Raw genomic sequence first — 25,870 nt, forward strand, 5'->3', positions numbered from 1 at the left:
CGCTTTCGGTAGCTGCAACAGTTGTTTCAACACCGTTTTAAAATGCTTCTTTTATCATTACCACTGAACAGATTCTAAACACCAATGGCTTGATTGATAGGGGAAATATTGCGCAAGATTGACATATAATAATTTAAATATGTTTTCGATACTAAACTAGTTAAAAGTTGTGTTAAAAGTCGTGCACATTCAACCAATCACAAGCTCGCTTCTTGTTTGCTCGCGGATGGATTTTTGCTTTGGGCTATATAATAGCCTGTGTCGTCTCATAGCAGTCATCAGTTAACAAGTGAAAGGCCACCAGGCCGGTCTTGTATAATCAGCAGCGGTGGCTGATTCCAGCGGCCAAACTGAGCTGCAGCAGAACCAGAGCGGTGGTATCAGGCAGCAGCGGCGGAGGTAGTGGGAAGCTGCATTTCTTCATTCAGTTCGGTTCTCCTTCGATCTGAGTTGGGTGAAAACAGCCAGAAACTGCACGAGCCAGCACCGCCACTAGGAAAGCTACCGCCATTTAGTGTGTGTGCAGTGTGCACATATAGCGTATGTGCATCTGTATTGCTATGACATTTGCGATGATAGGGATGGCGCTGTTGCGTGTGTATGGCTAGCTATAGCGTGTTTAAGACACTAGCATGTGTAGCATATTATGGCTATTGCGTGTATATCTTCAGCGTGTGTACGGATAGTTATAGCTTGTGTGTGGATAGCTGCTGCGTGTGTAATGATAAGTTATAGCGTATGTATGGATAGTAATAGCACATGGTTGGATAGCTTATGCGTGTGTATAGATAGTTGTATCGAATGTATGGAAAGGAATAGCGTGTGTATGGATAGCTATAGCTACAGCGTGTGTATGAATAGTTTTAGCGCGTGTTTAGATAGTTATAGCATGTGTGTGAATAACTATAGCGGGAGTTTATCGAAGATTATTATTGTCATTGAAAATATTAAAACGTCTTAACGAACACAGTTGTGAATTTGATTTTACAGCAGCGATTTTAACTTCTTCAGCCAGTCTTTATTCATCGAGGAAAAATTACTACCTATGAATGATCAACACTTATTTACTAGAAATTTGATTTAGATCAAAACGGGTTCTTTTGAGTATCATAAATTATTGGTAAAAAGAGCATTCATTAAATTTTCGTTTTTGTTTCTCGGTGCGCGGTTTTGATTTTGTTTCTCGCACACAGAGAAAGAAACAATCTTGTCGCTATCGTGAAAAATAACAAAACAATTAGAAATGCTCTAAATCACAACTGAAGAAGTTAAGATATTTTCCTGTCACTCGCCCAAACCTTGATAACAACTACCGAAAAACGTGTGATTGAGTTCTTGCTATATTGAGTTATTGAACCAAACGTTTTTTTTTTTTTACAAATACATGAAGTTATATGCTGGGCTGGAACTAACCTAGCATGAGTTTTATCGATTAAATGTCAAACAATTTTCAAATTTAAAATTTTCGGTTGAATCGTTCTGGGCTCCAATTTCAGATAGTTTCGTAAAGTTTGCTTTTTGCTTAGATAGGAAAATTTTACCAATTCGCTCAATTAAATGATTGTCTTGGTAGTGCAGCAAACAAAGGGTTGATTCGAATATGTATGAAATGACAGCGATTAAATAAAAGATATCCATTCTTTTAGTATATATTATTATTTCTAACGTTTTAACGTCTCAGCATCCAGAAATGCACTGTTAGATAAAATTGCAGCAAATACTAGAGTTGCAATTCTCTCTATTATTTGTTTTAATGGAATATAAGAATACCGTAGTCCAACGTCATGCGGTCGTGTCTTGAATACCACCCTCCTACTTTTATGGTTTTTGACTATGCCCTGATCAACCCTGATTGTCGGTAAAAGGAATTTTGACATTTGGCACGAATCAAATTTTGTTGTGCTTTGTGCCTGAAACCCGTGAAACGTTTGTGCTTGTATTTACTTTTTATATCAGGTCAAAATATCAGCAAAATAATCCTTTAATCAGCTGAAAAATCTTATGGAGCAGCAGGAAACTTGTAAAATGTAAGTAATATACTCACAAAAACTTTTTAATACATACTTCCAGTATTAAAAATTTCCAACGTAGGAATACGTTGCTCGATCATGAAAAAAATGAGATTTTCACAATTCACAGATGCAATGTTGCTTCCTCAAAGTATTGCTGCCCGCGGTGTAACATACTATACTGTTCACTGGGCTGCTACAAATCCGCACAACATGAGCAGTGCTCCGAAAGTTTCTACCGCGAAAATGTCCTGCAGGAAATGGCAAACAGTCAACAAGCGGAATCCCAGCAGGTTGCTGAAACATCGCAGCAAAACATGGCAGAAATCCTGAAACGAATAGATAACGCAGTTGTCGATTGGGACGACAACAATAACTCGGATAATCTGGAAGAAATCGATTCAGACGACGGAGAAAACGTACTAGAATTGGCTGATCGCCTAGAAGGTGTAAATTTTGACGATGCTGACGCTATATGGGAACGACTGACCGATGAGGAAAGGAGAGAATTTCAAGGATTGCTGGATAATGGAGACATAACTAAAATACTGCCAGATGTTGTGCCCTGGTGGTTACGTGAATACAAGGTAGAACTAATACAACCAACCACCAGTGATGACATATCCGACGGAGAAAAATATCTCTTGGAACAATGCCCTGTTATCCGGGTAAATGGCGCAGACGTTACTAGTCTATTAAGCAAAAAACCGTCGCCACTGATCAAATATAATTTGATAAATATCCTGGCCGGTTATGCTTTTCTGTATCGTTATTTTAACGGTGATTTTGATGGGTGCACTCAAGAAGCGGCCAACATTTTAATTTCGATTAGCGGGAATCTAAAAACAAACAACGTCTATGATTCCGAAGCGATTGCTGTGAAAGCGGTATGTCACGATTGTCAGGTGGAGCAGTTACCGGTTGATAAGGACACCAGCAGGTTACTCAGCGAAGACATAAAAACACTACTCAGTGGACCGGTGCATTGTGGAGCAAAGCATCGGAAACATTTCCTGCTGGCGGCACTGTCGGACATTCATCGGTTGTTTGGCCAAGCCAAAAACTACAGCACGAAAAAAGTTATCAGTGCAGCAAAGACAAGTGACGTCAGGAAAGGTGCCTTCAGCACTAAATATGGCAGTGGTGATAGCGCACCCCGACAAAACATCGACCTTAGTAAGTTAAAAAGTTGCTTGAAGAAAATTGACTTTATGTTATCATACGTTCAAAACTATATGTAATATAAACGATTTGAAGCAAACTTTATTGATGTGTTTTAATAATTTTCTTGAACATTAACATCTTTCTCTTTCAAAAACAAAATTAAGTTAGCAGAAAGTTCTTTTAAGTTCCAATTCCAATAAACTGTTTGAAATGAATATCTACTTATGTATTTTTTAAATTCATCTTTCTCTCGTTCTCAATATTCTCATGATAATGTTTCAGTTTTACACATTTTACGTTTTATATGCATAGCATGTGGATTTTGTCTGTTTATCTTTTACGCTTTTCAACATTTTCTGAATGACATTTGTTTCTGTTCCATTTATTATCTATACCTTCCGGCATATCCTGTCTAATCCCGTTACTTTATCTTTGTTTAACAATAAAAACGGACCTAACGGAGAGTAAAATGTTACTGTTTACTGTCTTCATATCCGTTTCCTTCTAATATACCATGAAATTGTATTTTTGTTCAATCTTTTTTAGTTTCTTGCCAACCAGCCTTCGACTTCGGCCGAGAAAGACTCATCGTTTCCGTCTGTTCTGAGATGACGGACAAACACCCGTAACAAGAAAAGGTTAAACAGTAGCTTACGTTATCGAAACTTTCCAAACCATCGAACAATACTGATTAGGACTGCCCTGCTATGGGAGCTACAAAAATTGTACACGATCGAGCTGCCGCCGATCGTGACAGCTCATGCACGTTATGCAACCGAAAGGTGCTTCAATATGAAGTTACACGAAATTTCCTGATGAATCTCTCAGTGTTTGATTTTTACGGCTCCTCTGGCTACTGCTGCTTGCGTTCTGTACGGGCAACAATCACTTTGTACACGCTGCTTTTACCTTTACTCCAAGTTCGATCCACGCAATCAAGATGGTCGCGATTATCGTGCTCTGATTCTAGACTAATACCTTTCAGTATGTGCTCAAAGTTGTAATGTTGAAAATTTCCAAGATGTAGAACAGTGAAATGAGAAGAAAGATGCAGCAGACGCTTTGTTATATCTTTTTTTAGTTAATTTATATATAGTCAACAGAAAAACAGAACTAACATTTAACGATTAAATAGCTCCTAGAAGAAGTGGATGTATGTAAGAAATATAACTATTTAAAATGGTAGGTATGCAAAAATCAAAAATGCTACCGCGTAAACAGATAATTGTGCTAAAGAGCAAAGCTTGAGATTGAATCTTCTTGATGCTTATAGTAAGAGTTTTGTTCACGATTTAAATAGGGTTAAGTGTTTGATTATAAAATTGGAATTCTCTCAACGATTGGAAGCGATAATTTGAACGATATTTTTTTTCGTTTGTTATCCTTTACCCTTTCATTCGATCTACTTAAAAGAGGAATTAGACTTTTGGCACCTAAAATATTAGAGTTTTGTTTCCTGTTTCTCTGTCTCTTCAATAACACTGGCTGAGTATTTCGTCTTAAAAGTACAGAAAACAGATATTGGATGTCCTCTAGGAGGACTTATCGTCGTCTACGAGGGAACGATGTTGCATCGTTTAACCGATAAAAAAATAACAGTGTACCAACATACCTTTTGAGTAGTGATTTTTACCTCCACATTCAGGCGAGAGGTTTCGTTCTTACGCAAAGGGGAACATTAAAATTTTACATTTTGGGAAACATGGCCAGAATGGCGGCGCAAATCTTCTGTGGATTGGTTTCATCTGGGTACATTTGCATCACTGTCTGGACCCGTTCCTCGGGAAAAATGCTGGCCAAGTGGTAATGCAACCGGCAACGCTGGTCTTGTAATTGCTGATGTGTTTGCGCCGGACCTACTGGCGGCGCCGGCTGACTCAAAACACTCCCAGAGACAGCCTGTCCTACCGGTTGCTGTTGAGGTGTGGGAGGTGGGGGCCAAAGATTGATATGTGGCTCCGAAGAAGATGCTGGTGGTGGGCCAGTATGCCACGGACGGGACGGATCTGGGGCCGAAGCTATGCGAGTTACATTCTAAAAAAACGTGAAAGCGAAAGTGTCGATTAATATCAACTTTAAACAATTCGAAAGAGTAATCGACCCACCTGATGTAAATCCCATTGCGCTGCGGGGTTTGGCCGAGCCCCTCCGCTGAGCGAAGGTGCCAGAGGTCTATGAGGCGATAGTTGTACCGTAGAATGATGCTGAGGTTGCTGCTGCCCCGTAAGAGCTGCATTATTGCGCTGCAACTGATAGATTCGAGGATCACATCCCGCCGGGTTAAGCGTCAGCTGTCGCTGCAGCTTACGGTGCAAGTTTACACTTGGATCACATTGATCAGCTGGTTGCTGCTGCGATTGTGATGTTGAGACTTGTTGCTGTTGCTGCTGCTGCTGCTGTTGCTGCTGGCGATTCCACAGTGATGCACTGTAACTATTCGAATGATGATGCTGGCTGTATGTTTCTTTAGAGATATTTTCTATGCTATGAGATTTGGGAAATAATTGCGAATCGACTAAGTTGTGGGGCAGCGGAAGAGGTGAATGGTCCCAGTTGGATCGGTTTGGCGTTGGCATGTACGTATGCTGCTGGGAATGCAGCGGCTGCGACTGCTGCATCTGATCGCCCAGATTAATGTTGAATAAATTACTACTGGTGCTGCTACTGTCCGGAGGTACATTGGATCTTGTGCGACCTTATTTTATGGTAGAAGTAAACATTAGTTTATTGAAATTTTCTACGTTAATTTTATGCATACTCACATAATGCTTTTCGTTTGTCATTAGTTGGACTAGTTTCACTACTGCTGTTCGACAGGGGTACGCTGAGGGATTTTCCTTGGAGCACACTTCGGCTGCCAACGTTGCTACTGATGGATTCCCCTACACCTGCACCACTTCTGGCCTGTAAATGGCGGGCCGCGTGTTCCGATAGCCGTTCCGTTACCGATTTGTGCGGCATACTGCCCCTCTCGGGATGATAAAACTTACACTTGTTCCCATAAGTGCACTTTTTGCCATATGGGCAGGGCGGTGGAGGATCACCTTTGCGGGGTTGGATGCGTAAAAAGTTGTCCAGCGTTGGTCCGGAACGACCAAGCGGGTCGTCTGGCGGCATGAATCGGTCATTGACGAATGAATACATCAGCACGCGTTCTTCGACCACCTTCTTGAACTCGGAGCTCTCCTGCACTAGATCACGATAGTTATCGTTAGATACCACGATGCCGTCGTTCTCGGCAGCGAGCTAAAAAGAAGTTAATCAAAAGGGTACATTAGAAGCACGTCAATGCGAATCAAGTCAGTATCAGTCAGCAAGGCGGAAAGTGCATTGAAGCTTCCTCAAGTCAACAGTTCTCCATTCAATTTCAATTTCGGCGTCCTCCTTGTCGATAAACATTTATGTGGATTCATAGAATTACGTAAAATGGTAAATAAATTATTAAAAAATATTAAAAATGATTTTTTTCTATAAGTTTCAGCATAACTTTTTTTTTGTTAGGCAACTGATCCTATCAAACTTAGTTTATTCCGATACATTGAGATTTATGCCGTAGCACTACAAGTGTTTGGTCGATGTGACACCTTCGGCAAAGTTTTATATAATTACTAGCTGACCCGGAAAACTTTGTTACGCCCATTTATTTTTCTTTAAATAATTTTAAACATTTCCAATTGATTTCACATACCTCCAAAGATTGACCTTGAGTTTAGACCTGTGCACCGACCATATCATCGGCGGCGGCGACGGCGTAGAAGATGTTTTGCTTCGGCGGCGACCAGTGCGTCGGCGTGACGCTTCATAAACTAAGGGTGTGTAAAGTTTCGCGAAGTCTCGAGTTTCTCGAAATTCAACAAAATTCTACGAAATTTTGCACACATTTTTAAATTAATGATAACAACCTATGATTTTTGAGCGGGGGCCTAGCGTGGTTGGTAACGTCTCCGTCAACCACGCTCGACGCCTGGGTTCGAATCCCACCGCCGACATAAGTGTCGATGGTTGTGAGGTGGCGTGATCCACTCACAACCAACCCAACTGTCTAGATTCAATTCTAGCCGACACCGGGAGATTTTCTGAGGCAAAAAATCTCTGGGATAACGCCTTCCATCGCATGAGGAAGTAAAGCCGTTGGCGCCGGTCCGTTAATAAACGGGTCGTGAGTTAGGGTCCTGGGTGGAGTCGCCTCCCCGGGCGTCGGTGATTGGCACAACAACAGTGGCGGAACTAGACCGACGGAAAATAAGCGAGAATAAAAAAAAACCTATGATTTTTAAACCCGTTTGTCAGCTCTTATATATTCAAATCTAATCTCTTATAAAGCTCTTATAAATTCTATTCCTTTCCTTTTATTTATTGCAGTGCCTCTAGTTGTCGTACCAAGAAACTAATGACAGCATTTTAATTTGGACGGTTTGTTCACTAAGTGGTGAAAATTTCGTCAGGATTGGTACACGCGTTGTAAAGTTATCCACGATGGAACGCGAGATACAAGAAAATATCGTGCACACCTACGTTGAAAACCCAACATGGTCAGGAGGAATGATCGCCAAGGCTCTCAAACTACCGAAATCGACTGTGAATACCGTGCTCAAACATTACCGGGACACTTTGACGGTGGATCGCGCTAAACAAACCAAACGAAGGAGTGGAACATTTGACCGGAAACTACGAGCGAAGGTCATCAGAGCAGTTGGGAATAATCCTAGGGTCTGCCTTCGTGATTTGGCGAAAAGGTTCAATGCAACGCAAAGCACAACAACCCAACGGCACGAAACAAAGTCTGGTTGCCAAAACCCGAGCTAGAAAGCTATGCGAGTAAGTCCTGACAGAGTACAATGGCTGTATTTTGATGGACGATGAAACATATGTCAAAATGGACTTTGGGCAAATCTCGGGTCGGAAATTTTACCTTGCTAAGGGGAATGCTCCAGGTAGATTTAAATTTGTTTTCGCGGTAACTTCACCCGCAAGTTGATGATTTGACAAACTATCTGTAGCTGTAGAAAGAAGACAAAACTTTTCATCACTGGAGCGACCATGAATGGACAAGTTTACAAGAAAAGTGTCTTCAGGAGATAGTTTTGTCGTTCATCCAGTCACACGAAGGCCCCATGAAGTTTTGGCCCGATCTAGGTAGCTGCCACTACGCCCGGGATGTATTGGAATGGTACAAGCAGAATAATATTGATGTTTTCGAAACAAGGACTAATCCACCAAACTGCCCACAGTTTCGTCTCATCGAAAGATATTGGGGAACAGTCAAGCGTAAATTGAAGAAGTGTGGCAAATCAATCCATACATCATCTAATATGGCGAAGTGTTGGAAAAAATGGCCGATGCGATTAATGTTGCCACTGTGCAGAAAACCTGTGAAACTTGTGCTGATAAATGTTCGAGTTAAAAGCAAAAAAAAAAATACTTTGAGCAAATAGGAAAAAAAGAGATTATATTTTTTTCAATTTAGTCCTCCTTACCTAGGCAGAAATGCGTAAAGTCTTCGGTGATTTGAGTTTATTTTGCCCGTAAGCAAACATAGAAACGACAAACCCAGCGAGCAATTACTTTGCTGCCTTTGACGCACTTCCTAGCTTGCTAGGGGCACCAAAATTGTCAAAAAGGATTAAAAAGCTATTAACGGGTGACAACGGTAACAAACGGTAGACAAATAATTTTTCTTGTATTTTTTTCTTGAAGTTCCAAATGAAACAAACCCTAAATCTGCAGTTGCTTCACAGGTAAAGTCTACATAAAACTTTAAAAAATCTTGAGTTTACACGTTTTCCTGAAAAATTTGCGCACATTTTTCATTAGGTAAACTTCAAATATTTCTAAATCTCGTTTAAATCAACTGGAAAATAGACCTTAAATTGATGAGTTTAAGTTATTCTGCGAAGAATTTCCAGAATAATTTCGTTCGGTCTCGGAAACGTCGAAATTTTGCACTGCTTTACTGATAACTGCAAATCCGATCAAAATAATATCTAAGGCAAAGTTGAAGGGAAACTTCACGTTTCCGTATTCACCTTTCATTATTTTGATTAACATGAAAATCACCGTGAACTGCGACAGAATAAAAAGTGTTCGTTGTTCAAATAGAGCTATTTAAAAAATTATTTGTTTCAGCACAATGTTAGACGTGGTACCCACATTACTAAATGCTAAAAATCTGGGTTTCAGACCCTCAGACTCACATATTTTCAATAATTGTTTAAACATTTCCGAATTGCACATACTTTCGCAAACAAAAAAAATTCATCATTTTAGACCCCTCCTTGTCGTGGACAAGAGCGTAGACATTTACCACACCCCCTCCTCCTTTTTGTCCACGTGAACTTTTTTTCACGAGAAGTCGAAAAATGTTTATTTCCGTGGTTTTATTCAGATTAAACAAAAAAAAAATGTCAGCGAAAGAATAACAAAAATAATTTTGAAATTAGCTCAAAACCACCTAGACCATTACCAGATGCGTGGCGAAGCTGATTTCGTCACATGTGCACCTAACATTTATTCACGTTCTTTTTCCTAAAATTAAATGAGAAAATCGAACCAAAGTGTTTGATGCTTCAAATTAAGGGTTTCGCTAGTATGCTTACTTGTTTTTATAGGTTATAATACTTCGATAATTCCATATGCTCGGATATTAGGGAATAGGGTACCTGTACAGTGCACATGTTGCACAGGTGGACACGACGCCACTGATATAACTTCAAGTGATTGAACACGTTGAGGAAAACAAAACAAAAAGTCTAAAAACGTATGTGAAGGTAAAAAAATGAAAATGAAGGCAATTTTAATTTTTTAAACAAAAAAAAATATCTAAATGTAGTCTAGTGAACGAAGAATAGTTAAGACCAGAAATGAAAATAATAATGAAAAATAAAATTACATACAATTAACGATCGATCGGTTGTCATTTTCAAAACTTTCGCACATATTATCGCACGCATAGGAACATAGGCGCCAAACGCGGCCTAATGCGGTCATAAAAATTAAATCATCTCGAACATATCTCATGCTTTTGGAAATCAGAAATTTACATGATTTAAATTCCAGAAACCAGAAAATATGCCAAACTCAAGGAAACACCATATCAAGTTCAATTTAAAATGCATAAAAACTCTAGCAAATGTAGCTTGGAACGTTACTGAATTTATTTCAACATGATTGGAAAAGTCTAAACCAGCACGGCCAATATTTTTTTTTGTAGATTTCCATTTTCAGGAAGAATATCGTGTCCACCTGGAATGTGGACAGCCCCTTAGGACAAAGAACTTTGTGCTGACATTTATATCAAGTTTACTTTTTTTTCCTGCGGTGGATATGTTTTCTGGAAGGGCAAAATCATTGTCTACAACTTTGCCGAAGACATCATACCAACCAAAAAAACCGTTGCAGCTTTTTTTATTTCCCATTTTTGGAAAGTTTATGTTATTTATTCACGATGAAATTTTCTTTGAAAAATTTTTATGGTGTATATTTTTTCAAGGAGACAAAATTAGCTTTTATTTTGTTAAAAATAACCTTAAGGATCTGATGAGGGGAGCTCGTAGCCTCAAGATTACAAAATTGAAAAGCGAATGATCACGAGTTTAAATCTTGGTAGAATCAAACCGTCCGGTGTCACGCATGGGTTTTTTCTCATCCCCCCACTGTGAGCCTTTCCTCACGCTTAATTAAAAAAAAAATCAGACCCGATACACAATTGTATGAATACACCTATCCAAGCAATTATAGTTCAGCCACTTAGCAAGGGTTATTAGCGAGCCTCGATAAAGAAGAGCAGTTAATTAGCGTAGAGAGGAGGGTAAAATCATGAAAATCCGTCACCTACCACGGTGACAAAAGTACCTTTCTCTCCGTAACAGTCGTTAGAGATGCAAAGGTAAACTCAGTCTCTAGCAACAACGATTGTAACACTTCATATCTTCTTTTCCTAACCGACCGTAAGGACGTAGCCAGCGATCTATACAAGGCAGAATTTTTTGGAACAAACTCAAATTTTGGGCTGCACCGGTGTTTTAAATTTGGTTTTATACCAGATCTAAACTGAACAATTTTGAAACTGGTATACGTTTTGATCTATTTTTGTCACTTTTTGAGCAGGAAAAAAATCGTTCTAAGACCCCTTGGTGAGTCAAATACCGTCTTTTAATTTTTAGGTATTTTCAAGTGGAATCTCGTAAGCTTGGATTAAATTTATTTCTGAAGACATCGTCATCGAACACCTGATTTATTCTTGAAAATTCTTTAGTGAGCATTCAACACTTCTAGGCCGATGACATAGCTCTACTTACAGCTGTACATTTAACCACGGCAAGGTTAATCGCTTTTCGAGTTGTCTATGTCATCGGCCAGGCCAATCTTATACTGAAAACGAAGCGACGCGAAACGCGTCTTTTCTTACATGAGGAATAACATCAACAATATAAACAATATAAAAACGCATCGCTTCGCGCGGCTCGCATCCGGTATAACATCGGCCTGGAGTGCGGTGTTCATGCCATGGCTGCTACCACCCATCGGGATACCTTTCATACCCTTGCTAAGTTTCCCATTTTTCCTTCTCAAAAAAGAACTGCATTCAATGCTTTGAATGAAGCAGCTGACGGGAGTGCACGGAATCAACACAGACACATCGGTTTGCTGACACAAATTCGCTGACCACACTTGTACATGCTCTGTGAATAAATACATGATATTACGGTGTAAATTAAGAAATGCACTGCGCTGAAAGTTTTTTGGTCTGTTTTATGCTTTTCGCTCGTATCACTCAAATTGACTGACGGATGGTATACGTCAACGGTTTGCGACCATCAGCCATCAGGTAGCGAAATACGTTGGCTATCTAGACTACTTTAATAATTGTAGTGGGACTACCAAGGACGATGAGTCTCGAGAGTCCAGAAAAATGTCCCTTGAAGACACTGAACTGGAAACTTTCAAAATACAGGCTCGTTGTGTTGTTTTATGTTAAAAATTCTTGGCTATCCTCCGAAGCTCTACTAGCAGCATAAATTATTCGATTATACCAATCCATACTGGAAAAATGTCACTGACGGCTGGCTCAAACCGTCAAATCCATAAAGCAAAGTTTTGTGGATATTAAGCGTCTTGAAAAAGTAATCATGTAATGTGCGTAAAAATTATCGAATTTCTATTTGTTGTAGGTAATCGCTATTATATTCATATTCATCTCAGTACCTATATACATCTCATCACGCCTTTTTGATCAATTTATCGTCAAATTTTACCATATTTTCAACGTAAAACTTTCAACCACTTGACAAAATCGAGAAAAATAGATTTACTTTCAAAAATTGAGAGAAATAAGATGAATATAGGTGCAGCTAGCTGTTGAGATAAATAATGGATCGATTACCCTATATTGAGTGCTTTATATTATAACAAGTCTCATGAGAAAATGATAGCATGGGGTATTGAAATGTTTACATGGTGACATATGTCACCAGTATAAAACAACAAGATATACAACACCACCGCGGAGAACGCATAGTAGGTCTATAATCGCTGGTTCTATTCAGGATTCGCTGTTGTAAATCTTGTATAAAGTTGTTCCAAAAACAGACCAAGGCTAAAGATGCCTTAACTAAATTGTTGTACATTGAAGATGGTAACTTAATCCCAAATTAGCCATCTATTCGTGGTTCTTTGAGAACTTCACTTGGTCCGATTTATCACGGACAAGTAACAATGAACAGTGCGGTCGTTCAAGCTCAAGCTCAAGAGCTTGCTCAAGTTTTTCGCAAAATGAAAAAACGCCGAAAAAAAACAAACTATATTTTTTAAACACTCTAGGCTAACTATACTGCGTTTGATCGAAATATTTTCTTGCATAACTCTATAATTTTGTAATATATCATCACTTTGCATACATTTCAATTCATTACCGGGATTAAAAAAATGTTGTTTCTGTTTGCCATTAGGTTCGTGTTCGCAACCGGTAGGTTCGATCAGTGAAACATGGTATCGCAAACCAAAACGACAAGTCATCGACACTTAGAAAATGTTGGGGTGTATGCGTAAGAATTGCATTGGTCAGCACAGGAATTGCTTAACAATATGAAAATTGAGTGTCAATACATATAATAAAGAGTGTCAAAACACCGAGTGTTATTCCAGGCTTTTGTTTTCTATTTTGTTGTAAAAAAATGAATAGCTATAACTTTGGAGAGGATTTAAAAATATTCATTTGAATAAACGTGTGTAATAAAGTATTGATTTTCATGCGTTATTTTATTTAGTTCTCTTTGTGTCTGATCATTTCGTACATTCATTTTGAATTCATGTTTTCAGCAGATAATTCGAACTTAATAATAATCGTATCTATTTCATGGTAGTAACAATGGATACTCACCATTAAAATATACCTGTCGTCGTAGCACACCATCCGCTTACCGCCGACCAGTCTGGAAGGTGTGAACACCAGCATTCGCTCCTTCTCCAGCTCGTTTAGAATCTCCCCGTCTTTAACCGGATTGTCCGGTCTGGCACTTTCCTTGCGCCATTTCGGGACGAAAACTGTAATATCTTTATGGCCACGATTTTTGAACCAATCTACACATAACCGAATCCCTCGACAGGAAAACACCTCCTTATTTCCGTGACTCATCGCCACGTTGCTACCATCTATCACTATTGGACGAAGAGATTCTTCACTGGCACTGGCACTGGCGCCAATCACTAAACCGCCCCCCGTTCCGGGCAGCATCAAACTCGGTGCGCCATACTCGGCTGATCCCGCCAGCAGTGGATCACTTAGGCCACTATCTACCGCAAACTCACTAGCACCTTTAACACCGGGCTGGGAGCCCAACTTGATCAGTTCGGCCAGCAGCTCATTCTGGGCAGGATTCGGTCCTAACCGTTGTAGAGCTGCCTGAACGAGCCTTTCAGTGTAGCCCAACTTTAAAGCAAATTCCACCCGCTGCGTGTAGCCGGATGATCTATCCTGGAATAATTGAAGCTGATGGTCCGATTGACAGACATACTCGGCAAATTCTTGTCCCAGAGTGTCACTGGTTGTTCGTGACACTTGCTGATGGGACAAATCATCTCCTTCGCAGTCACTGTCGTAGCTGGAGTCCTCCGCTTCGGTTACACATAACGAGTCTAGGTATTGCTGTAAATAGAGATCAGAAAAGAAGCAATGATTAGTATGCTGAGAGACTTCCGATTGGCCGCGGCGACTGGTCATGCGTATTTGTCAAAAGTCAATAAAACTTAACAGCGTTACTGGATGCAGGTTCTGAGTTGCAGTGCACTCAGGCGGTGAATAGCGCCGCGCATTTCTGAGCCCCAGGAGGAGTGATAATTTAAATACTCACGCAAACACACTTTAGGCGGATGTTTGCTTCTCGGCATTTAGGATGAGACGCCGTAAGACTGTTTTGCGTCGTAATCTGTACGCTGTCAACCAACCAACGACGACGGCGACACAGTGTTCAAAGCGCTGCTGTTATGCAATGAACGTATGATGTAAAGAAGCGAGAAGTGGTTTTGTCTGTTTACAAAAAGCGTGAGTCCACTCTGCTCAAGCTAAGCTCAAGTATGGAAGGTGATAAAAATTCACAGAGCTGAAAAAAAATATTCTACGATGCCCGGCATGGAGACTGACTCGCCTCTCTGCTGTTTGAAACGACATTGGAGCACCTTTGTAGGCCCGTAGTGTGACTAGGAACTAAGGAATGATGTACAACAAATGCTTGTCCGTTAAGCTTTACCGTAATAACACAGTAAAATACTGACTATTAAGGTATCGATTGGCGCTTGCGACCGTGGCATTGACGCGTTATTTGTAGTAGTAGTCTGTGAATCCAGCAGGCTAAAACCGTTGCTTTCATATGCAATTAACACGTATCTACTATTTATATTGAAGTTAAATTTAACAAACCGGCGTTTGAAAATTCTACGCAGCCGATGAAACTGGAAATTAAATAAAATCGCCAAAAAAAACGCACCTACCACGAGTGTAGAATGGAACAAAAAATAACTTCTTACCTCTCACCAAACAGTGAATGTATGCATTCTTCAAGGTGCTCAGTTTTACCAAAATAACTTGTTTATTTTAAGACGGAGTTATAACGATGACTCAAAGTTGATGCCAATGAGCCCCCGCAACTTGGGATCCTTTTTTCGGTTTCCCTTCTTTGTGTTTGAAGAGGAAGAACCAATTTTTGTTGAATCAATAAATAATTCGGCAATTTGATTGTGCTGATGAGTACGAACTGGTCGAACTAGAGACCTAAGATCTAGAGAACTGAAGTTAACAAAGCTCGCATATTTAAAATAACATAAAATTAATCAGGATGCAACCAATTCTTGGACGCAAAGAAAAATTTTAGGATTGTTCAGATGATAGTAGTCAGATACCACAAAAAATACCTGGACACTGACCAAAGAAATAGCGTTTGGCGCTAAGAGAAATTAAAATATTTCTTGAAGGATTTCAGTGTTTTTGCAGTTTTGTAACGAAATGTGACGAGGGGGAGGGTGGGGGGTCAAGCCAAGCAAATATGAATCTGAGAAAAAAATTAGGGTTTTTCCCAATTGCTCTTTTTTATCACTGTTTTGTCTGTTTAAGGTAATTTTAATTACATTCTTGTCTTTTCTTGTTGATTTATGATACAAGGTATGTTTTTTATAACAAACTTTGCTAAAAAAATTGTTGTTATAAAGCTACATAATTTTCTAGAGGCGGGTCTGACTTTGTAACAAAACGCAAGAGGGCGGGGGTTGGTGGGGGAGGGGGGTAAAAAAACCTGAAAAAGCTGGGTCATTTTAGATGTTTCCTTACATTTAAAACACAATCAATCCTAAACAACCATTCGACTCCATTTGTATCCAATATGCGCAACCCAATGTATCTGCCTACTTGTTGTTGATACACTGGTCGACAAAATGAAAAAAAAGTGCGTTCCAAAATCTCAAACCGAAAAATTAAAGATTATAGCTATTCAACCATTCCTATGAATTTTGGTGCCCCTAGCCATTACCAAAAATGTTTGAATAGCTATGATCTTTTTTCCGATTTCAGCTGCTTTTGGAGTGCACCTGTGTTGACCAGTGTATGTGTCTTCATGAGAAATAAATCGGGTTTTCTATAAATACATATACCTTTTTGACAGAGTAGTGCTAGTTGTCGCCCGTTGTTAACAAAAATTTTATTCAAAATGTGTTTATCACATATACGTAATTTGTTTAGACCTTCGTATCTTCCAAACTTATGTCGAAGAATGAAATCTATAATGAAAATAAAAGAAAACGGTCACGGTGCTCCCATGGACCATTATTATAAAAAAATGCACCAAAAGATTAGAGTACATCATTCGATTCTTTCTGACGTCTTGAATCTCTGGTCGAAATTTTAAAATCGTCCGTACATTTACATTAGTACATTTCTAAGTGAAGCCCTTATGAAGGTCGTGAAATACAAAAAGTTATATAAAAAAAACCACATACTCATTGTAAAGTACGTTTTTCAACCCCCATTTTATGAAATACCTTCCAAAATTATTTCTACACATCCCGAGTATTAAAATTTATGACAGGTACAATTGGTGAAAGATGTATAGCTACAACACTGGACGACAAAAGCGAAAAAAATGCTGCCCAAAAGTTCAAAATAGTTGCCCTAGAAATATTATAGCTTTTTAACCGTTTCTGTTGCAATACCTCCGATACTAACTGCGAATCGATTCTTTTATTCTGATTATCGATCTTTGGTATTGATACTTGACAGGCGTCTTCCACTGAAATGGATACACTACCTTTAGTATCGAATCAACAACAAAAATCGATGTCCACTCTACTTAGTACGAGAAATCTTATATATATATATATATATATATATATATATATATATATATATATATATATATATATATATATATATATATATATATATATATATATATATATATATATATATATATATATATATATATATATATATATATATATATATATATATATATATATATATATATATATATATATATATATATATATATATATATATATATGTATGTATATATATATGTGTATATATATATATATATTAGGGTGGGGAATCGTTATATGGCAAAAACGAAATTTGATAGCAGGAAGCCAGAACCAAATTTTTTTGTCCTATTTGGGGCCCCAAACAATCCTGAATTTATTGGAAGTCGATTGGTTTTGTCTCCGCTTGGCGCATTGCATTTTATATTCATATGGAGATTTGTATGGAAAAAACAACTTATTTGCATTTTCCATTCTAAAGAGCTGAAAATGGCTCAAACCATAGGTTTCATGACTTCATATGGTAGGTTTTTTGATGCCTAACAACTTGGCCAAAGACACTTAAGAGCTAGGGTGTGCCAAAAAAATACTGGAGCTGTCCAAAGTTGAGTATGTCGAAATTTATGTTGCAAATCATTTTTTCTGCCAACACTGCCAGTGTACCGGCGTCAGTCAGATTGCCATCAGAAGTTACCTCTGAAACACAATGTAGATTCTATTTACCCCTAGAATATTGTCCTTTCACAAAAAAAATAGAATGCAGGGTATTTTTAAGAAAAAGAAGAAGCGACACCCGCAACTGACAGACATCTCAAACACTGGTAAAAAAGTACTGTAAGGAATAGCACTCGATACACGTTCAACTGGGGATAGTGAAATGTTCGTAATTGAAATAGTCTTGATCGAGCAAAGAATATCATATTCTTCATCAAAGGCATGTACGATTTATTGCCATCAGCGATGGGCACCATTTCGCCTGTTTTTAGATCGGTTAGTGAATATGATACGACAACATCGGGTACGGGTTTGTTAAAGTTCGCATGCTTTTGGCGATTTGATGTATTTATCACAACAATGCCATGATATATAAAATAAAAGTCATGGGACAACTATGTCTATCTATAAAGCTCAATTTTGAAGATGCAGGAGACAGACATAGCAACGATGCGCTGTACACTTTTGCGGTACTGGAAAACATTTATGTTATCTCAGGAAACAAACTTTCAAAAAAAAAAGACTTTCTGAAGCATAGAAATTCTCAAGCTGGAACCAACAGAAGTTATGGGGAAACTAGGTCTTCGAATTTCGTTTAGCGGTAGGGCTCAGAAGCTTGGGTTTTTCGAAAAATGTCCTCAATGGTAAAAATAAATTAAAGCTGAGAGAGTTTCCCAGCTGAAAAATATATAAATTTTTTTACCACAAAAGATCAAAATAATGGTCGCAGTGGTCCAAATCTTACAAAAAAAAACAGTAGATTTTAACGTTTGTTGCATCTCTAAGGAATTTGGCATCACAATTTATTTTTATCGAACATTTTTTCATTGGTAAAAAAAAGTGGAAGAGGTTGTTTATAAGACACGACCGCAGAGCTAACGTAGAATACGACAGCTTGTCTTATGTCAATGTCTTTCTTGGAATAGGTTTGGGAATACACTCAATTGGGGTTAATTAATGTAATAGTCTCTTTGCTCAAGATGACGTATACCTCTGTAGCCGGCACCACGGTTTCACTTGCTGCCAACTCAGATCGAAGGGAAGCCGAACTGAAAGAGGTAAGAATTGCAGATAACCACTACCACCGCCGCTGATGCCCGATGCTGATCCACTTCCCCTACTGCCATCGGTGTTGATGTCCGCTGATGCTGCCTGCCGCTAGTAAGCTGATTTGCTTGAGGAGAAACAGTCTCTTATATAGTCCGAAGAGTGCATTCCCGGCTAACTAGGCACTCCATTCTGTCGCCCTTTGTAGGGAAAGGCACCTGCGACCAATCAAAAGTCGACATTTGCGTTTCGACAATGTTCAACAATTTTCAATATTACAATAGTTTGAACAATCAGATTTCAATTTTCTGCATTTGGACGGGTGCTTAAATGATTTTCCAATCGATGCAAAAATGACAGAAATCGGTTGGAAACTGACTGGGTTTAAAACGTTTGAAATTGGACAATTTTTGTGAGGCTCTCGATGTTTTCGGTTTTGAAATTGGATCCCTGTATTGAAATTGGGCCCCTCTAATTGTTGCCGTAAGACGTATTCTACGTCAAAAGTATAATTTCACCACACGACTTCCCGAAGTCCGATTGTGCTGAAAATTAGAATAGTGACTTCTTTCGAGAAGACGAAACTCTTGAGCCGTACCTCCAAATCTCTGAACGAAATTCAGAGGTCTTTTTCCCATACATCTCATCGACACATTTTTTTTGTTGAGGTTTTAACCGGCGGTCATTCACCAGTCAATGAAAACTATGTTATATTGCATATTGTTTAAGCAACATCAAATAATGGATTACAACTAGTTTATTCGTAGAACATTCTGATTGCAAACCATATCAATGCGGCTCTACTGCATAGTCGAGGGCAAGGAATCAAGGCGGCTTCAATGCTATTCAATTTCAATTGAAGTAAATTAAGAGTGCATACGCTTTGACAAACAAGTTCATGAGTCGCATTTTTATCGGTGCTGTCTGAGATTGTCATTTTCGGTTGTCAGTTGCGGTTGTCAGTTAGAAAAAATTCTAATTTTTCTCTGAAATCACAATATTGACCTAAATTTGTTTGCTTGGTCAAGCTGAGTGTATAAACTCGTTACGACAGGTTACTTCTGATGGGAATCCCGCTGACGCCGGTACATTGGTAATGTTGGCAGAAAACAAGTTTTTCTGCATTTAAATCGACAAACTCAACTTTGAACAGCTATGGCTCTTCTTTGGGACATTCTAGCTCTTCAGTGTCTTCTGCAAAGTTGTTAGGCATCTAAAATATAATACTTTAACATAATGTAGTGCATTATTAGAGCATTATTGAGCTCTCTAGAAAGGTAAATGCAAAAAAGTAGGTTTTCCCATATAAATTTTCATACAAATTTGAAATGCAATACGCCAAGCGGAGACAAAACCAATCGACTTCAAGAAAACTTAGGGTTGTATGGGACCCCAAAAGGAACCAAAAAAACTTGGTTCTGGAAAATCGATTATTTTTCCCCACCCTAATATATATGTATATCATATGTAATGTAAAGGCTTCTTTACTTCTACAGGGTGGCGAAAAAAATTTCACAATCAAACTCCCTGATTTTCCATGAAATATTACATTAATTTCCCTGATTCAGCACAAAAAAATGCAACATACATGAACGCAACTCTAAAATCCCAGTGAAAAAAGTGTTCGATCGGATGAACAGTATAGGTACCGTATTAGCCTTTTACGCTGAAAAAAATCTGTTTTGGCGCCGAGGAGACGCTTAAAAAAGAATCACGTTTCGGGTAAAATTTTTCCCTGATTGTTTTTCAGTTTTCCCTGATATTCCCTGATATCCCTAATTGAAAAATTGAATTCCCTGACATTTCCTGATTTTCTAGGTTTTTTCCAGGTTTCGGCACCCTGCTTCTTATAGTTTCATTGAGTGAGATACGAACGCACTCGTATACGTTTACGCTGCCTGTAGAAATGCGTTTTAACGTAGAATTACGTCCTACTTCAGTAGGTTGGCAAAAAAACGAGGATTGATAGAAACGACAGAATGCAAGATTTCAAATGCTTAAAAATTTATTACAACTGATCTGATTTTAGTCATCTCGATGGATAGAGAACAAACTACTCTGTTTTTTGAAACAGTTTTCATAGTAAAGTAGTTAAAGTGAGTTGGGTGTATTTTTGGCTGAGTTGAGCAGCCTTAAAGAAGTAGAACGACTTTTTTATACTATCCGACGTTTCGTCATTAATCAGTGATATCTTCAGAGGAGGCAGGTGGGAATTTATTAACAGCTAGCGGCTTTTATATAAAACTGGTGGTTTAGCTAATTGTCTGTGGCTATTGTATCTGTGACTTACATATATCTTGTCATAACTTTTCATCCATTTCTGTGAATTTTGGTGTCCCTAGCCAGATCGAAAGTACGCAAAGTCTTTAGAAGCTTGAATAAAGTTTTCCAGTAAGCAAACCCAGAAGCAATGAGCTTGGCGAGCATTTATTCTGTGGTCTTTTAACATACATTCGGGCTGGCAAGAAGCGCCGAAATTAATAGGAACGGTTAAAAAGCCATAATCTATCATTTTATTCCAGTTTAAGCACTAAGGCGATATCCATAAATTACGTAACGCTCATAGGTAGGAGGGGGTATCGTTGAGCGTGACCTGTAGACAGTCCAATAATTGTCCTAAGTTCCTTTTTATTTAGACTATGCAATTGCTGGCTTTTCTTCACGCTTGGTTTTATAAAGCGTTTCCACTGGCGTAGCCCTACTAAGCATATCGAGTTCTCTTGTATTGTCCGATGTTCCAAGGTTTTCAATTCTGCTTTCAAGGATGGAAGGTTAACATCCATAGTCGATTTATCTGTGTAGTGCATTGCATTAGCCAAAATTAAAAGCGTCCGAGCATTTGCGTTTTTTTTTTTCAATTAATTATTCTGTTTAACGATTAATAAATTTATTTCAATAATTTATAAGTGTCACGGATGGTTTGCGATGTTCCGGCTATTAGCTCATAGAATAAATTTCATTGTATATTTAAAACTCAACTCATTATTCCTGGTAGTATGTTTCAATACTAAAAAACTGGTAGAACAAATTAACATTTTGGTCTTAAATACAATAAATGGGATGTGGATGTTAAAAGTTCAGATGTACTACAAAACTAAAAATTTGATCGTACTTTTTGTCCATTTTGCCTCACTCAATCGCTTTGTTATCGCTACCTAAAAACTTTTTAAATTTTAAAAATAATGAAACACCTTGATCTTGAACACGTTGGAAAACAGAAGGAAATTACATCAGCACTCGCTCATTTTAACTTCCGTATTTCATGAGAGTCGTTGCGGAAGTCATCCCTGTTACAGCCTAGCTTTCATCGAAGCCATATGGGTACCAGGAACCGATGACATCGATGATTCGTGAATTTTCTGCAGTGGAGTTTATGTTCCAGTTTGGTAAGACGTCAAACCAATTCAGAAATCGATTAAGGAGAGCGTGAATGATTCAGAATGTGTTTTTTTTGTAGTTTAGGTTTTATTCTTTAAGGATAATTATATTTGATAATGAGTGGCGTCGTTATTGGTTAGAGGCCGTTCACATTTCACGTGGAAATTTTAAACCCCCCAGACGCCCGTCGTTAACAAGCGTGGACATTTACCGACAGCGCAATCGCTCGTGCTGAATATGTGATTTCACTGTATACGTTGTAGAAGAAGAAAGGATAAAGAACACAAACCGCGAATTCCGTTCGCAATAATACGAGAAAATTGGATGAGAACGAACAAATGATATCTCCTGTTCAGAAGACCGAAAAGCAAAAGCAATAAAAAGACTCTGGATTTAAATAATTGGCAGTGTAAAAAATAAACCAGCGATGTAACATCGAAAAGGTCCAAAAGTTTTAAAAAGGAGAAAACGTCCATTTCACACAACTTTCCAGAAACCGTAATTCAAAAAATGTTTGAGTCACCAGAAAATTTATATAATTTTATCTACTATCTGCACAAGCATTTTATTAATATTTTTATATTTTTAATAACATTTAACAGGTCTGTAAACATTTTAATTGCGGAAGAAAAGTTAGGTGTATAAAAATCGGCATGGGGGCCATACCACGTGGACAGCTTGGGGGGGGGGGTCGTGTAATGTCCACGGTCCTTACAAAGAAAAAAAAAAGAATTCATATGGGCATTTAGGCACGGGGGGGGAGGGGGTCAAAATCGTCAAAAATCTGTCAACGTGGTATGTGGATGGCCCCATGTACAGAAATAACTATTACGAAAAAAAAAACAGAATTACAACACCAGAACGGTGGAGCGGGGGCCTAGTGTGGTTGGTAACGTCTCCGCCAACCACGCTCGACGCCTGGGTTCGAATCCCACCGCCGACATAGGTGTCGTTGGTTGTGAGGTGGCGTGATCCACTCACAACCAACCCAACTGGTCTAGATTCAATCCTAGCCGACACCGGGAGATTTTCTGAGACGAAAAATCTCTGGGATCACGCCTTCCATCGCATGAGGAAGTAAAGCCGTTGGCGCCGGTCCGTTAATAAACGGGTCGTGACTAAGGTCCTGGGTGTGGAGTCGCCTCCCTGGGCGTCGGTGATTGGCCACAACAGTGGCGGAACTAGACCGACGGAAAATAAGCGAGAATAATAAAAAAAAAAAAACACCGAAACGGAATCTACGAGCCCTTTGAATAAAAGTTGTCGATTCCCTCTAACTGATCGGTGCCATCTGTGCAGATATGAAATAAGAAATTCAAAAGGTTCAATCTAAAAATTCAAAAGATTCAATTTCGATTTAAACTGGACTGTGTCGCATCGAAGTGTGTATATAATGAAAGCAAACGGTCGCTGCTTTTGTCTGCTCGGTACACTTCTCTACGCAAAAAGAATAACTGCATATAAGCGATCTAACAGTGACTCAACTTAAACTGGTATTTTTATTGCACATTGTGTTGTGGGTGACAATGTTTGTGCAGAAATAAATCTGCAACCATTTTTTCGCCTCTGTACCCTATTATACGTTACATGACTTGTTCACCTTTAAGTTGACACCCAAAACCGCTTTCAAGCAGAATAAAATCTTTCGTTCAAAGCTCTCTCGCCGAACCGATAACATGCCGCTTAATTGGACATTTCCTCATCCAATGTTGCTCAGCATAATTTGCATCCAGGGAGGCCCATGAGCCAGACATAGAATAGTATATGCTTAACGAACTGAACACAAATTGATTGGCTTGCATCCAATTACAAGGTGGAAGATTCCAAAGAGCTTAAAATTCATAACAGCTTTACGTTGTATCATCGGAGAATCGGAGTAACCAAAATTAAGCCCGATTCAAGAGTACACACTTGAAACCAAAAACTGTGTTATCATTGTTCAGCAAAGAGTGGGTGGTTCTTGGTGGTTTATGGTTAAAACGGACAGCCACTTGTATGACTTGCAGTTAAGTTTCACGATAAACACGGCAGAGGCAACTCCAAATTAATTGTGTTCCAAATCGAGGACGGTCTGAACCATTGAGCAGCACCCTACGACGTCAGGTGCAGGTTGTGAACCCGGATATTGGGTGTAATTAAATGTGTTTGGCGTAAACATAATCAAGCCAGAGCTAAACAACAAACGCCGCTTGATTAGTTCGTTATTTAAACAATGATATTATTACCACCGCGAGGTTTGGTATATTTACCTTCTGACTATAGTTGCTTGTGATGAGCATTTTCCAGCCGTCTTTTTTGAGCTAAATATCACCGTCTAATTTTGTCGTTAAAATAGGAACTTTCTAAGTCTCGATTTCAGTCGCTAAATTCTGTTATTTATCGCAGTGTGCAAGATCCGCTTCGTAAATGGCCCATTCACTGCTGCCTGGATGCCGCCCTCGTTTGAATGAACGGCGAAACGATCTCACCAGCCCCACCTGGATGCGCGTTCGGGCCGAGTGGGGTAGGGAGGACTATTGTTGGCCGGGCGGAATCGGTAAGGGTTGGAAAGACGAAGCGGGCAGTGATCACAGAGCGCAACACACGGAGACGATCCAACCGGTTTTCGCGTTTCCCCAGTCCTGTCCTGAGTGCGCGCGGACCCTTCTCTTTGCGGCGTTTCGCCACCAAGTCTGTCAGCAGATCCGGAGCCGTTGAACCTGCTGCCACTGATGATGGGAACTGGAAGGTATACCTTTCGTTCGCCACTAACTCTCGCGCGGTCGCTCGTTTGATAGAAGGGGGCTTCGAACGATGGCGCTGACTAAGCTCGAACAGGTATGTAGCAGTCAGTCGATCGGTCGGTCGGTAGGACTGAGGTGGGGAAATCAGATGACGACCTAATCGATCTCTCAGCTCTCCAAGTGTTTTGTTACCACGATGGGTGGCTCGAGATGTTTTTGTTGTCTGATGTGCGCTTTCGTAGCGGCTTCCTCTCTGTATCGACTCGACTCGTGATTACGTCGATCCGTTGGATTCCAAACTTTGCCACGAATGCTTATGACTTGTGACGTCAGCAGATCATTCTCAGTCTGAATTCGCACTCGTTTCACACCATGTGCACGTACATATTAGTAGTAGTCGAAGCACTTCGCTATATTAGCATTCAATTGATACGTCGGTAGGATGAAAATATTCAACAAAAATATTTACACTACACTTTACTGTACTCTTCTCTCTTCGGTGATTTTGTTTGCGCACTACGCCGACTCCTCTTCCACTGTGACGGCCGATTATTGCCAGCACGAATCAACATCCTCTTTGAGTGCAGTCACACTCAGTCGGTCACTATGCTTTTCCAACGCGCTACAATCTCTCAGCGCTTCTTCGTAAGCCAATCTATCACTGAACCTTCTTCTTTTTTTTCTAGCAGAGGTTTCGAATGGCAAAATTTTATTAAAAACTTTTTCACTCAGCGAGCCAAAAAGCTCCGATTGCACATATCCCCGAGGGCACCGAGCGATCCTACCCAAAAAGCAGACAGATAGGATCCGTGTTCATCCGCCCAATGACTTGCACAGCGAACAGAAACACAACGCGATCTGTGTGACGCAAAACGCTGGAACACGATCCGATCAAGACCGAACAACAACAGTACTTCTTGAGCAGCGGAGCACAACTGTTTTCCATTCGTTTGACGTAGCAAAATTTTAATTCAGCTTTCTCGCCCGTTTCGCGGGGGGGAATCCGAACCTGGCCGAAACCTGTGCGAACCC

The 25,870-nt window shown here is 39.4% G+C and overlaps 2 protein-coding genes across 3 annotated transcripts in view; one reads left to right on the forward strand and one right to left on the reverse strand.

Annotated features, from left to right (window-relative positions):
• Positions 1–1,886: 1,886 nt before the first annotated feature.
• Positions 1,887–3,275, forward strand: LOC129726843 (zinc finger HIT domain-containing protein 2). The gene is made up of 2 exons (XM_055683988.1): positions 1,887–2,027; positions 2,140–3,275. Exons 1-2 carry the CDS (start codon positions 2,002–2,004, stop codon positions 3,248–3,250), a joined length of 1,137 nt encoding a protein of 378 aa, XP_055539963.1. The 5' UTR covers positions 1,887–2,001; the 3' UTR covers positions 3,251–3,275.
• Positions 3,276–3,377: 102 nt separating this feature from the next.
• LOC129726841 (probable ribonuclease ZC3H12C) overlaps positions 3,378–25,870 on the reverse strand; it is a 49,454-nt gene continuing 26,961 nt past the window's right edge. Inside the window, exons 1-5 of one of the 2 annotated variants that reach the window (XM_055683987.1) lie at positions 24,365–25,761; positions 13,552–14,316; positions 5,936–6,419; positions 5,279–5,868; positions 3,378–5,207 (exon numbers count right to left, since the gene is read on the reverse strand). In XM_055683987.1, the coding sequence (XP_055539962.1) occupies positions 4,860–5,207; positions 5,279–5,868; positions 5,936–6,419; positions 13,552–14,316; positions 24,365–24,394 (2,217 nt within the window). In that variant the 5' untranslated portion in view covers positions 24,395–25,761 and the 3' untranslated portion in view covers positions 3,378–4,859. Of the gene's footprint in view, positions 5,208–5,278; positions 5,869–5,935; positions 6,420–13,551; positions 14,317–24,364; positions 25,762–25,870 lie in introns of those variants that run through there. The other variant, XM_055683986.1, reaches the window with a different exon arrangement.

This window comes from Wyeomyia smithii, chromosome 3, assembly GCF_029784165.1.
Source record: "Wyeomyia smithii strain HCP4-BCI-WySm-NY-G18 chromosome 3, ASM2978416v1, whole genome shotgun sequence".
NCBI classification, from domain to species: domain Eukaryota; kingdom Metazoa; phylum Arthropoda; class Insecta; order Diptera; family Culicidae; genus Wyeomyia; species Wyeomyia smithii.

Excerpts from the sequence above, each read along its gene's own strand:
- LOC129726843 (XM_055683988.1), top strand. The coding sequence starts at position 2,002 with ATGGAGCAGCAGGAAACTTGTAAAAT. Across the intron at positions 2,028-2,139 it reads CAGCAGGAAACTTGTAAAAT|ATGCAATGTTGCTTCCTCAA; the intron begins GTAAGTAATATA and ends CACAATTCACAG.